The 15000-nt window shown below is 41.9% G+C and overlaps 1 protein-coding gene and 1 long non-coding RNA gene across 6 annotated transcripts in view; one reads left to right on the top strand and one right to left on the bottom strand.

Moving 5' to 3' along the window:
- LOC147014699 (uncharacterized) overlaps positions 1–2627 on the top strand; it is a 6612-nt gene extending 3985 nt beyond the window's left edge. Inside the window, exons 2-3 of the long non-coding RNA XR_015050460.1 lie at positions 1875–1995; positions 2434–2627. This is a non-coding gene — a long non-coding RNA (uncharacterized LOC147014699). The remainder of the gene's footprint in view (positions 1–1874; positions 1996–2433) is intronic.
- Positions 1–15000, bottom strand: part of LOC147014698 (SPARC-related modular calcium-binding protein 1-like) — a 156268-nt gene that overhangs the window by 84246 nt on the left and 57022 nt on the right. For all 5 annotated transcript variants that reach the window (XM_085852839.1, XM_085852835.1, XM_085852836.1 and 2 more), the window contains exons 7-9: positions 13434–13520; positions 10363–10555; positions 10152–10231 (exon numbers count right to left, since the gene is read on the bottom strand). In XM_085852839.1, coding sequence (XP_085708965.1) covers positions 10152–10231; positions 10363–10555; positions 13434–13520 — 360 coding nt within the window. The remainder of the gene's footprint in view (positions 1–10151; positions 10232–10362; positions 10556–13433; positions 13521–15000) is intronic.

Genomic DNA, 15000 nt, shown 5'->3' with positions numbered 1-15000 from the left:
ATTCTCCTCCATCTGTTCCTTTATTCTTCTTTCCCCCTTCAGTCCTCTTCCCTCTCCTCATTCATCTACCATCGAGTTACCTTGAATCCTGTAGTTATAAGCACTGAGATCATGTTCTCTTTCAACAATTCAGCAAGTCCAACAATGGCAAGAAAGCTCATCAGATGCTATCATCATTTTGATAACGATGCTGATATATTTATTTTATTTGCGACAGTTAATAATTACTTCCACCATGGAGGTGGACGGAGGTTATGTTTTCACTGCCGTTTGTCTGTCTGTCTGTTTGTCCGTTTGTCTGTGTCTGTTTGTCTTGTCCGTTTGCAGGATATTGGGACTATTGGAGACATTATTTTATTTACAGAGCTCGATTTGCCCTCGTAGAGAACAGGGTATTGTATTTGGGTCCATTTGTCTGTTTCTTTGTTACTTGGAAAAACAATGTTTTGTTTTGTTTTTGACAAGTATGTTGATCGCTTCCCACAACTACAGAACTATGAACTACAGGTCACAATTTTAAACCAATCCACACAAAACTTCACCAAATTGTGCAGTTTGTGGTTCGACAGAATCCTATTTATATTTGAGGTCAAAGGTTAAAAGGTCATCATAGGCCAAAGGTCAACAACTTCCTCAGATTTCTAAAATCCACAATTTTCATCTGATTGGCTTGAAATTTGAAGAGCATTTGCATATCAGGTCGCGGAATTCAACCATTATTTTTGAGATCGACGTCGGCAAAAGGGTCAACAGAAGCCAAAATTTCCAAAATTATCAATTTTCGTCCAATTGACTGAAATTTTAACAGGATTTTCACATCAGCTCACTGAATACAACCAATTATTTTTGAGGTCAGCATATGCCAGAAGGTCAACATTGGCCAAAGGTCAACAACTTAGGTGGTATTTCGAAAATCCTGAATTTTCATCAGATTGACTTGAAATTTCAACAGGATTTGCATATCAAGTCAATGAATTGAACCACCAATTATTTTTAAGGTCAAAAGGTCAACATAGGCCTAATTTCTAAAACTGAGAGATCGGGCTAAAAACTATATATATATATATATATATATATATATATATATATATATATATATATATATATATATATATATATATATATATATATATATATATATATATATATATATACACACACACACACACATCATGATATCTCAAAAAGTTGTGGATGAGTTATGACAAAACAAGGTTATGTGACAGGAACAAGTGGATTAGATTTTGTTTCAGATCCAGTCTGTTCAGCCTGGCACATGTATGCGCTCTACCGAGTTCTGTTCTACTTTGTTCTGTTTGGCCAAGTGTCGCTCTATGTGTGATTTTTCATTTGTTTGTTTGTCTGTACAGAACATGAGTATGGTTTTTCTCTGCAACCGCTTGTCGGAATGACACGAAATGTTCACCATAGGAGCGACTGACTACTCGTGTAGAATGTTTTAGTGATAATTGTGAAGTCATAAGTCACGTCGTGTGGCAGCCATGTTGGAAAAAAGGAAAAACTTTGGACCTCGGTATCTCCTAAACCGCACCAAGGAAAAAATTGAAACCTGGCACATGGCAAATACTCTGCATGTGGAATAAGTATGATTTTTGTATGATGTCATAGGTACCTTCTTTATGATGTAATATTTACATATGTAGAATGCTACATTTGATCAGGATGAAATTTTTTGAGGGTCATGTTGGTATAAATTGCACAATGTAGTCCAAGAAATGCTGACGGCAATTATTTTTCAATGTACAAGTATACGGTGATCTGGCAGAATAGTCCAGAGGTATGTGCACATGAATTGAGCTGTCCAGACTGGGTTTGAATTTCCAGCTATAAACTGTCATCCTGGTGTTTTGCAGGCAAGGAAAGACATCAAGGTGTGCACCATAGCTCTGAAGAAAGTTAAGCCGGAGGATCCGTCGACCAGCGTTGGTCGTTGATAGACATTAGAGATCCCATACTGTCTTTTGCAAAGAGTAGGTGAGTTATCACAGGCACCCTGAACAAATCGCCTTGTGAATGCCCTGAAAGCTTTGTAAAAAATACTGAGCCTCTGTTAGTAGTAGCAGTCGCAGTAGTAGTAGTAGTAGTAGTAGTAGTAGTAGCAGTAGTAGTGTACTTTATTATTATCAGTGATTAGTGAGAAAATAATATTTTTCTTCCCAATTGTATTTACGAGAAATGAAAAAAACATCAACTTTGCTGTGTGTTAAACTTTTGGGACTTGTAGCGTCCATCTACCTGCAACCCACTGCTGCAGTCTCAACACACTGCCTTTTTGCCATCGATTTCCTTGCTCTTTCATGAGATGAGGTATTGTATCCAAACAAAAAATGAAATCTCAACACCACCCCCTTCCTCTGTCACCCTTCATCCTCCCCTCCTCCTGTTTTGCTTTTCCTCTGCCCCTTGTCCTAGTATAGCCACAAGGCCTGAGAATCAACCTTTGTTTTGGAGAAAGGAGATTCATGACCAATGACACCTGTTGTGTCTGAGTACCGCAGGGTGACAAGTACTGGAGCAGGGTGACATCATACTGATCAGACAGCATGCAAGACCAGTTAGAAATAAGACTGTGTACTAAAGTATGCATTGACATGATGGCATCAATGATTGAGAGGTATACAGTGAATTGAAGACAATTTGAGAAGGGGGGAGGAGGGGGGAGAGGGAGAGAAGGCCTGCCTTTTAAAAAGCCTGTCACTCCATTTAACAGGGGGGTGGGGAGTTCTAAGTTCAAAATGGCAAAGACACACAATCGCCTTTGTCATTGCATTGTACACTCGATCACTTTCCCAGCGCAGCCCACGGAGCATTCATCGCAGAGTGACCAAGTGTAAAATCAGGGTGCAGGGGTTACGTGGTCACTTCGAGTACTTTCTGCTGAGAAGTCTTGACCAATCCCTTATCGTAACCGTAAAAACTCAAGGTGAGAGAGTGCAGAGTACAGATCCATCGACATTTTATGGAGTGATATGTAAGATAAACAATTGATTTCACGACCTCCCGAAAGGCACTTATGCAGCCAACCGGTGTTCTATTAGCGTGCTGTGATAACTAACTTTCACTTTGTCACTTTTCCATGATGGTGAAAAAGGAAACTTTTATGTCATACCCTGGGATATATTGCTCAAGATTTCATGAGGTTTCTAAAATTTCCACTTATCGTAACATCAGGAAAAGTTTTTGCAAGAAAGAGGAAAAGGGTGGTGTTTAGACTGCACTGCTGAAAAACAGCCTAAAAGTGGCAGAAAACATAAGAGGGTGACTCAAATTGATCTGGACATTGTTTGTACGAGGATAGTTCAAGGAAGACATGGACTTTTCATTTGAGATATCAAAAAGTAACGAACCATTCATTAAGCTTCAGCGATGTCTCAAGGTATTCCAGACTACAAATACACACTACTGGTCTGGTACGATAGCCAAGAGGCATGCACATTTGCTTCTGAACTGTCTAGCCTGGGTTGGAATCTCAGCCGAATTTTTTTTTTGTATACAAAGTCGAGGCTCATGGAGGAGCTCGACCATGTATGGATCAGGACATAACAAAACAAAAGGAAGAGCAGAAAGAGGGGGTGGGGGGGGGACACACAAACAGCAGTGTTGAGGGACAAAATACAAGGAGGCTTTAACAAATAAGGGATGTGCGAAAGAATGAAGGCTAGGAGAGGGCACAAAGGGTGGACAAGATGGATACTGCCACAAACACTCAGGAAGGAAAAACTGGAAACTTAGAAAGAGATGAGCTTTGGGAGGGTTATCAGTGGTCGAAAAGATCACGGTTTTGTATGGAGAATGTTCCAAGTTGGTGGTCAACAGCTGTCTTGAAGCCCTAGAGTGAAGAATGAGATTGAAGAGAATGTGGAACTTGGTTCCATCGGTGGGCTAAAAGAGGAACAAATGAGTAAAGGTGAGCAGTATTCTAGATTTTGGGTGTTTCACCAGAAAGTGGTTGCTGGTAGTCCGTGTGCACCCTGCAGAAATGAAGAGGATGGGGATATAGCACAAAAAGAGTAGAGTGTGCAAGATCAGAAAGGAGGAGGTATAAAACAGAGACCACCGACCTGTCTGCGTGGAAAAGTGATAGGCCCATCGACTCAGCTTCATCGCAAGAGATTCCAATTATCTGGAAGGCCTTGGTTTCCTTTCCATGGCATCAAGCTGAGCAGGGTGTGAGGCAGGTGTGCCTGCCCAGAGGGGAAAGCAATACTCCATCAAGCTGCAGAGAAAGGCCTTGTAGTTGGATAAGTGTTCAGATGTGCTAAGGAAGAACTTTGCATGACGCAGAATGTCTAGTTTGCGACAGACATGGAAGGCAAACATGGAAGTGTGGTTTGCTTATCCAAGAAAAATCATGGCTAATAGTGAGGCCAAAAAGTTGGAGTGACAACTTCTTCAAGAGGATTGTTAATAAAGTAAATAGGAGGGTTTACCAGACAGTCCTTTAGGAGAGACAGAACAAGAGTGAGAGATTTGTCAGGATTGCAAGACATATTCTGAATGTTTGACCAGCTTGTGATTCTATCAAGCTCTGCAGAGAGGGAAAAGGCTGCTACCCACCTATCTGAAGGATGAGTGATGTTATGACAGAGGGGGAAGTCATCAGCAAAGAGATAAAGAGGGTTTTCTGGAGAAAGTTTTGAACTGTCATCCCTGTGTTTCGCAGGCAAGGTGATTCATCATTGTATATGCCGTGCATCGTGTGGACGTTAAAGTGGGCGTCCCATCTGCTGGCATTAGATAGTGGATAAGAAAGAGCCCATGGTGTCCTTTGCAAAGAGTCGGTGAGCTATTTCTGGCACCCTGGCCAAAGTGATGTGTTGCATACGAAAGGAAAGTAAGGACCCATATACACTTGCCCCTCTTTGATGACGTCTGTGCAGAACATCTTTTCTATGGGTACGCAGCCAATTCAAGATGCTGAAATTACCTTTTCTTCATTGGTGAGCTTAATCCCACAGAGGTGTTAATTTAATCATCCAAACAGTTTAAAATCCGATGTTGAGAAATTAGGATTGTATAAACTCAATTATTTGAGATTTCTCAACCTATCCCCGCTAAAGTATCTAGATTCTGTAAGGTCTGGTAGAGTATGCCTGGTGTTTGCTTAATGGTTTGGGTGGTGGGCTTGGGAACCTAGGATCCTGAGTTCAAATCCTACTGGCTGTTGAATTAATACCAGGTGGGGTTGACTCTGCCTGTCATCCTTCCGAGGTCGGCAAAATGAGTGCCAGCTTGATGGTATCCTCTGTCAGAGTGGCGATCCATCCAGGATTGTGACCAATAGCCAAGAAGACTGCATTGGCAGCACCAACGCTCTGCACAGAGTATGATCCTGATGGATGGATGGTGGAATGGATGGTTGGATGGTGGAGTAATCCTTTGGTACCCATGTTCCACTAATCCTATATCAAATTCCAAGTGTGAATGAATGATTATTTCCACTATTCCAACACTGACAAGCAATTATTCTGCAATTTCACTTCGAGTAATCTGGCAATTCCACAAAATGTTTCTGTTCAGCTTTGTTTATGTTTGCTTGAATGTTTAATGTTTGCTTGAATGGCAGCAGTTGAATGCATGTGAGAATGTTCAATGTCGTTCTCCAATTAATGGACATTTTAAACTCACTGCACCAATTAAACACAAATGAAACACATGCAACACGAAGTGGTGCAGACAATCTAACATGAATGGCAACGCATGTGACTATGTCGGCTGCCATGTTGGTTTTGTTCAGAATTCCTTGATCAGCATTTACGTAATTTCTTGCATTACTTTCTCAGGTTGGACAATGTGGTCACACAAAAAATTCAGAATTTAACTATTATTCTTACATGCTGTACAATAAAACGTCCATACGAAATATTAACTGGCACTTAGTTATTATTTTTCAAATTTCTGCAGAGGTTACGTACTTTCCGTTGAACTGTCTCATCTGGGTTTGATTTTCAACACAAATGTAAACTGTTGGATCGGTGCTTCGCAGGCCGAGTGTTGCGTCACAAAGTGCACCCTCTGTCGGCTGTGGACACTAAACCGGATGTCTGTTTTTCTTCTTCTTTTATTTGTATGCAGAGTCAAAGCTCATGGAAGAGCTCAAACACAGAATGGATCAGGGCACAACAATAACAAAAGCAACGGCAGAAGGAGAAGGGTGAAACAACCAACAGCAGGGCCAAGGGAGAAAATAGATGGCGACGGACAAACGAAGGATGCGGATAATGATGAGTAGTGGTGGAGAACACAAGGGGTGGACAAGATGGATACAGAAGTAAAATCTTTGGGGTTGGGGGAGGGGGGAGGGGGGGAGGGTGATGGTGTGGTGGTTTTACGGGTGTCAAAAAGATCATGGTTTTGGATGGGTTGGTCATCTGTGATGGTGGTGAACAGCGAGCTTGAAGACTGGAAGGGAAGAATGAGATTGAAGAGAGTGTGGAAGTTGGTTCCATTGGTGGGGGAAAAAAAACGAGGAACAAATGCTCTTCTGTTCATATGTGGTGGACGTTAAAGATCTAACGGTGTTTCTCATCTAATGTTAAGAGCAGCGAGTTATCCCCAGCACCCTGGGCAAAATATAAACTCCTGCCGCCTGCAGTCGAATGTCAGGCATGATTCGCCTGTTCGTGAAAGCCTAGGGCCCAAACATTTCCAGGTCAACCCCACAGGAAGGGTGGAATAATTGGGGTCATTAAAGTAGTAGTCATGATGTTTTTCGAATTTAACCTGTAATTTTGTTTTTAACTTTGTGTATACAACCTCAACAGGTAATTATCACCAATTATCACCAACATGTAAGTGCAGGTTGGGAATCAACTAGATTTCAACTGGTTTATTGGCTCTGTTAACCAAATTTCTCATAATTATTTGATGTCCAACCCTCTTTGTCATCTCACCTGCTGCCATTCCGATTTTCAGCTCATGCATTGAAGAAGGAATAGATTACACAGATTATAAATCAAAATCTCTCAAAAATTATTAAAACATCACTCAGCCTTTTATACACAACAGTCCAGATTCCAAATCAACCTTCAAAACTCCTCGTCGCGTTCTCACCTTCTGTGAAATACCTTCGAGTATTTCACACGCTCCTTGACACAAAGCAATGGAGAGCATTTGAGAAGTCCTGGAGGAAAACTAAACTCAGACGAGGATTCAAACTGGAATTTGACATAGATGGGCAAGTGCTTCACAATCTAGCACCTGTGAAAAGGAACACCATGCTGGATCGCTTTCACGAGGCCAGAGGTTTCATATCCAGCTGTGACCCCTCTCGGGCTGGCTTTTGACACAGTCACTCATTGATCCCGAGTACCAACCTCCTCCCAGCAGCAAAACACCTGCAGCCTTCAAACAAACGTGCCTTTTGACCTCAGGGAAGCCCCGAGCCATGGCCGGGGTCAATGTTTTACCGGACCGCAGTCTCCAATGTGGTTTGTATTTCGCAAATAAGGCGAGGCCTTGGCGATAAGTCACGTGGCAACAAACCCAAGTGGATAGCAGCAAGAGTTAAAATAATTCTAACAGAGATATATGGCAACAAAAAGTGAGGTGTATCGAAGCTACTTGAAAGAGTGGAGTCAGGTGAGACCTTGGATGTATCTTTAAAGGAAGTTAAACACCAGTTGTGTCCCCCAAAGGCTGAAACAAGACTAGATCAGGTTAGGGAAGGCAAATTATTCCTTTGCCAAGGTCTGCATGAGATAACTGTGTTTTCACCAACAAAGTGGTCGCAATATGAATATATTAAATGTCGTCAATTCAGCCATATTTGAACCCACAACTTCCAACAGCCAATACAGTGCCCACCACCACGAGCTTTACCTCTGGACCCAAGAGATGACCCCTCGCATATTTTGCTTTTTGCCTCGTGTCTAAGTCTGGCGGTGTGGTCAAATCCAGGGCCAAGGTTTCACATTTGAGTCGGAGTCATGGTCCACAACTGAAATAGCAGTTGGATTCAAGTTGGATTTTATGGGACTCAAGTTATTCAAAATAGGGACTCAAGTTGGATTCTATGTCATTGAATTCGTTTATCTTTCTTTGGTTGTTTGAGGACAAATCTCTTTCAATGTGCAAAATCCACATTCAAAACCGACAATCCACGCATTGCACAGCATGAGGAATTTCAATGTGATCACATCAGACATTCACTGCAATCGTCAATTGCAAAGAAAAATAAATAAATAACTCATTTCTCACAAGTTCCATCATTTTCTTGAACAGCTCTTACTCCGCCAATGACAATTACAAAAAAAAAAAAATAAAACGCATCATTGAAATACGTCCATTACATGCTTTGCCTTTCGCAGCTTTCAATTTCAATATCAACTTGTAAAGGACAAAAAGCATTATGGCGAACACTGGCCCAAAGCCAGTCGCAGGACAGACATAATAATCAATTCCCAAAATTCAATGCCTGTCTAGACACATCTGTAATGTGCTGCCCCTTATTGTAGAAATTTCTTCGAGCGGTGCAATTTTTCTCGGGTTTCCAAACAAAGAGATGCCAAAGACCTTCCTTTTTTTTTTTCTGGAGGCAAACACTGCCCATCGGTGCACGGAATGCACGGCATGAATGTTTTTGCATTCACAAGCCACGACCTTTTGAAGTGTTCACACCGGCTGTGCGATTGCAGTTTGGGTCCTGCACGAAGTGGAATTTTAAACAAAGCACTGAGATCGAATGAGCTTAGGAGGGTGACCAGGCCCCTGCCTCAACCTGGTCTTAACATGCCATGCCGTTAGCTTTAGTCCTAAAAACGAGGCGCCATTACCCAACTCTGTCCTTGTGGCTGGCCTGCTTATGTCTCTTACAAAGTGCTCAGGTTTTATCGGAAATTCCTGGGGTCCATTTATACATTGCATACACATTGGGAGGGGGTGGAGCAGAGGAGGAGGAGGGGGGAGAACAGAGGGGGCGTCACAGAGGAGCTTTGAGGGGTGAAGCGAAGACAATGGAAAAAGCGAAGAGGAGGGGGAGGACAGTGGAGAAGGGACAGGAGAGAGAGGAGAGGTTGCATGAGGAAGGAGGATGGGGTGGAGGGAGTGCGTTGGGAGTCCGAAATTCCAATGTTGTCTCATACTATACCTATTATTCTCATACATATCCTCCCTTTGAAGGATGGCAGAATGATTGGTAGATGGATATGCCTTACACTATCTGTTACACCATTCAGATTTCAAAACACACAAAAAATAAATAAATAAATCAGGAAGGTTCGATAAATAACTAGAAAGCTAAATCCGAATCAGAAATCCAAGAGAAAAACATTTAGAAGCAAGTATTGAGAAAGACTGAATGAAAAGGAATGATGGATAATTCTTCTGACCTCCAATGAAAGGATTTTTCATGAAACTTTCCACAAGTTTGAAAGAAAGTCACTTGCCAACCTTGAGTTACTGGTTCTGTGAGAGAATTTTTTTTTTATCACTTATGAGAATACCAATACTTTCAATGTTGCACTTACGTGGGAAAGCTCTCGCTATTCAGGCTCGATTCCTCTGAGAGTTTCGATCATCGACTTGTGCTGGAATCATGCAAAATGGCAAAAACCAACCATGAACCACTGCAGGAATCAGAACACCATGTCTGCTTCTTCTTGTGTATGGCAGTTAGGGTGCAACTATACCACTGATGCTGTACCTCTCCCTACACCAGAGCACTGGTGCTCATTTTGCTGACCTTAGAAGGATGACAAGCTGAGTCAACCCCATCTGATGTTAATTCAGTGGACAACAGGGCTTGAACTCAGGCCGCCAAGATCCTAAGCGAGCCACCCTAACCATGAAGCCAACACAAGGCCTCATTTGTGGACACTCATTCAACTCAATAACCTATATGTTAATTGAGCTTAGGATTGAAGATTCATCAGGACCATTTGCCACCTTTGGCCAGGGACAAGGCAGCCACCTTAAGCCTAGCGTTCCGAATCATAATCGATTGAATGAATTAAAACATTTCATTCATTCCTCATTGCAGGCATATTCTCGGAAACTCATGCATGGACTAAGAGCACAGATTAAGACAAAAAGTGAGACTCTGCTCATGAAGTGAAGTGGTAATAATTGTTATAATAATACTAAAGTTCAAAGTTATTTCCCTTCCTCTACAAAGTAACAGAAACACTAACCTGACAGCTGTCGTTCATGGAAAGGATCTTCAAGCTTGGACCCAGTGCGAGCATTATCATCACAGTTTGGTCTCTCATACCTGTCAAGCACAGACGATTCAGATTTAGCTGAGCTTCTGGCCAGTATGGAAGTTGGTATCAGCTAATCGATTTAAGGGTTATAATGGATATTTAGTTCCATGATATTTAACCATGAGGAGCCGCTACTCACCGCGCCGACGTTCCTGGGATGGGTCGTCCTGTATCCACGAGGACACACCAACAATATCCTGTAGACTGGTGGCACTGCACTGGGCGGTACAGGCCTGAAACGCCACACTCTGGCACAAAGATGGCATCCCTTGGGTTTTGCTGGGATTCATCAAGTGCACTCCGTCTCTCACGCTCACACGACAGGACCCGGCCTACAGGGAGAGACGTTTCACAAACATCTTGTTTACATCATGGTCTGCTCCGACCCAATGAATCGTGGTGCCCCAAATGGTTAAAAGACTTTATTCATAAATAATGTAATATTTGATGGTTACTTCCAATTCTGCTCACTACGACTATGAGATAGGACAGCCAAATTAAAGAGGTTTCAAGAAAAATCCCATACTTGATGATGCAATTCACTCTCTGCGGAGCATCAGCATAAACACATAATCAGATCCTATTCTGTTGGGAATCTAACCCATACTAGACAATTCAATCATGACAACCACAACACTGAGCTGCAGTAAATACAATAAAACTCTCAAACAATATCACTGAGTGTGTTACTTCCTGTGAATATTTTCCAATCAACATTGGGATGCTTCCCCTTTGTAAAATGACATCTTGAATTCAGATCAAAACTATTTTACAAAACCTTGAAGCTTTCATAACAATTGTCACACAAAGCATAAAGGTATCACCATTTGTGGTGATGTGATAAGAGCCATTCAAAAAAGGCCCTGAGCAGCGAATTAGATAATATCAGGTGCGGTCTCCTAAAACTAATTGAGTAACACAAAGTCTCCAATGGATACACAATACAGTGACTTCTGTTCCTTGCCGATTCAACATTAAAAATAAAACATTTTGAGATTTATCTATTCTTCTGGTGATTTGTTTTCCTTTTATCAATGTGTGCAAGATTTTCTGATTCTGATGTACCATATTCTGTTGCAGAGCATCCGTCAGTGCTGCCGAAGCAGTTTCTTGGCAAGGGTTATACTGGGTCATTTACCATTGCCTTCCCAGATACAAGATATACTGAAACGTTATTCATCCTGTTTCTGGATATAAAATCGCAGCTCATGTAAGAGGAAGACGATGGATGATAAAAGGGTAACATACTAACAAGAGGAAGAAAGGAATTACAGGTGACCAAGTAAGCTTGGGTTGTGGAAGATGAATAAGGAAAGGGTTAATGGATGAATGCATCGATCTTGAAAGGACCTGGAATATATGGGGGACTGAAAGAGCAGATGGAAAGCAAGACCAGAAGAGGGTTGGTAGAAAACAGAGAGGGCCGCAACTTGTCTGTGATGAGAGGCCAATCGGCTCCATGTCTCTGCCTCTTTGTGGAAGATGGCAATGGTGTTGAGAGCTTTGGATCCTACGAAATCCAGAAGAGGTGTGAAGTGGAGGAACCAGTGAATAGGGGAGAGCAGTACTTCATTGAGTTAAGGATAAAGGTCTTGTCGGCAATGAGAAGTTCAGATTTAGTGAGGAAGGACTTGGAATGAAGGATATCCAGTCTGTGGCTGGCTTTGGAGGCCAGCTTTGATGGATGATCTGTCCAGGAGAGGTCATGGCTGATAATGAGGGTCAGAAGTTTGAGAGGCTTAAATTCTTCCAGTGGCTGATAAAAGAAGTCAATAGGTGATATTATTAGACATTCCTTGTGGAGAGATGCGGTGAGGATGAGAGACTTACCTGGATTGAATAACATGTTCCTTGTGTCAGACCAGCATCTGATTATTTTCAGATCTGCTGGAGGAAGCAACTGATACTGGTCTGTCATTGGCAAAATGTACCACATGGCATAACTAAAACGGCGCTTGGTAGAGCGCATACCATAGCGTATACCAATTGTTCTTTGTCACCTACCCAACTCATCCACCAAGTTTTGTCATAATCCGTCCACAACGTTTTGAGATATCATCCACATATTGTTTTTCACCCCATCTCTCAATGGTTACAAATCACTTAAAAAATTATTGTATCCGGATCGGGATCTTCACCAAAATCGAATCAATTCGTCCTTGTCACACTCACACACCCAACCTTCCCACCAAGTTTCGACCCAATCCGTCAATAACTTTTTGAGATGTCCTGCTCACAGACAAACAAACACACAGACAGACAGACAGACAGACACACAGCCAAACAGGGGTAAAAACATTACCTTCGGTGGCGGAGATAACAAGGGCTCATCTGAAAAGGGAGATAATATGGAATTGCCTCGGCACAATAGCATAAAAGAAACAAGTGATGAACGTGAGGGCCAAAAGTGGGCCCAATACAATGCATCTGGAGCACTTCAGCCTCCACTGGAAGAGTAAATGAAAGGATGCTATTGAAGTAAGTGAGCCAGGAATGAAGGTGGCATTAAATGCCGCAGACAGAGAGATTGCCCAGCCAGTACTTGGTGTTGTTTCAAAGATGAATTTGGGTTGAAATTCCATTTCAATGCCGAACACCGAGAAGACGGCATCTAACGAGCATTGGTTAATGTTATTTCAACCTATTTTGCTTGATTGGTCATGAACAGAGCAGGATTCCAGATAGTGTCAAAAGCCAATAAAAGAGTCATAGCTTTGATAAGATTCAGAGACTCCATGCATTGCAATACAATTATTTTTTTTTACAGAGATTGAAGCTTGTAGACAAGCTTCTGATTTGACACAACATAGCACAAGGGAGCTTGCAGACAAGGAGGGGAGATTTGGCAAGGAAAGTGCAGAAAGGAAAGATAATGAGGAGGGAGACACAGACATGACAGAGGAAAAGAAGGGATAAATAGACAAAGGAACATGTCAGCAGACAGGAAAACCTGACAAACAATGCAAGCGTGGAAGAGTACAGATGAGCTGCAGAAGAAGGTCCATGAGAAGAAGATATGAGGAATAGGAAACGGGGATGTCAATAAATGGCAATGGCTCACCTTCTTATAAAGTGGAGGGAAGAAAGTAACTTGACAGATATTGGCTTCAAACGGTTAGTACCGAGTTAAACTTTCAAACCCATGAGACAATTGTATCATGTCCTTTGAGGGTGGTGATTCCAACCCGTAGAGATCTCTCGGTTTCTCACCTGGGCTTTTTGCGGTGGTATTACCAGACCTCCATTCTCGCCCCCGCAACAGCCGGTTCCTCCAGATGGTCGGAGCGCTGATCAGTTCTGAGAAATGGCAGTGAAAAGCAACCACTCACATCAAGGATTTATCACTTGTTCTTCTCAACCGTCGTCTCCAACCCGTGTGAATTGGGCAATAAGTAGCAACTGGCAAGACAAATAAATTTGATGAATGAAGTCTCAAGAAAGCAAAAAAAAACAAAGCGTGGCCATAATTACAAAGGGCGCCGCTCAATGCAATACGCGGTAATTAATACATGTTTAGAAGAAAACAACAACAATTATAAATTAAACTCCTAGACTGCAAGCTCGTTAAGTAAATTGCATGCGATCTGCCATCGAGGTTTAATTAATGTGCTATTCAGGTTGCTTGTCACGAGGTAGATACCTGGAGAGAGAAGAGTTCGTTTGCATTGCAAATTAGCTTCCAAATTCTCACCTCCATTCAGAATTAACACAGATATTCCGCAATGCTCTGACATGTTTAGATCGATATATCAATTGGGATTGTCCACACTTCTTTGATATGTGCAAAAGAAGAAACGTCTATCTACATTTATAAAGTAGTATTAAACATGGATCCAAAATAATGCAGATTATTGTTTTCATTGCTGTTGTTGATGATATTATTAATTGTTATTATTATATATTTTTTAATTTATTTATTTATATGCAGCCTGTGGCTGCATCGTTTTCTGGCGGCGCAGTTGTGCTGCTGATGCAACGCCCCTGTTACCGGTAAGCTGGTACTCGTTTTGCTGACCTTGGAAGGATGACAGGCTGAGTCAACCCCACCTGATGTTAATTCATCGGTTCGACAGGGGCTTTTACTCAAGACCCTCGGATCTTAAGCCAAGCATCTTAATTGTTAAGCCAATACCAGGCCTATTATTATATGATACTCTAGAAATTTTTTCCTCTACTCTGCACCTTCTGTAGTCTTCATATTCTGCACTTTAGTTAATGTTTTTTTTGTTCTTGTGATACCTGCTACAAAATAGCAAATTGTTAAGAATGGAAAAGAACGCTGCCTGAATGATGAGAGGTGAGAGTGCAGCAGATGGGAAGCAGATGTAATTCCTTAAAGTGGAAGACGAACACCAAGATTAATTTAACTCATGAGCAGGTGGTTGTAGGATGATGCAGATGCCTGGTGGGTCTTCAGCTGCAATACCATTGACAACCCCTTGACTGGTATATCACCGATAATACGCCTGACCATAATCTTGGAAAGAATGGCTTGTGATGGTGGACCGGTATAGGTTTCCAGGGCAACAGCTTTTGAAGGAATGCCACGGTATAAGGAAGGTATGGTGAGGAAGACCTCGCATATTAGAAGAAACGGGAACAGTTGTCCATTTTTTTTTCTTTCTGTACAAGTAGCATGACCCGTGCAAAACCGTGCTGTCGATGAAAGGAGTGGTGTGACATCATCACGTGTGTTTATTTGCTATGGCCCACATAACCTGAAGATGGGAAGGATTTGTGGTCATGCAGAAGCTCATTTTTATGCAATGTCTGGGGT

Source organism: Eptatretus burgeri, chromosome 13 (assembly GCF_056783735.1).
Source record: "Eptatretus burgeri isolate ZD-2024b chromosome 13, Ebu_testis_v1, whole genome shotgun sequence".
NCBI lineage: Eukaryota > Metazoa > Chordata > Myxini > Myxiniformes > Myxinidae > Eptatretus > Eptatretus burgeri.
Note: the sequence above shows the minus strand (reverse complement) of the source record. Positions and strands in the feature narration are given on the sequence as shown.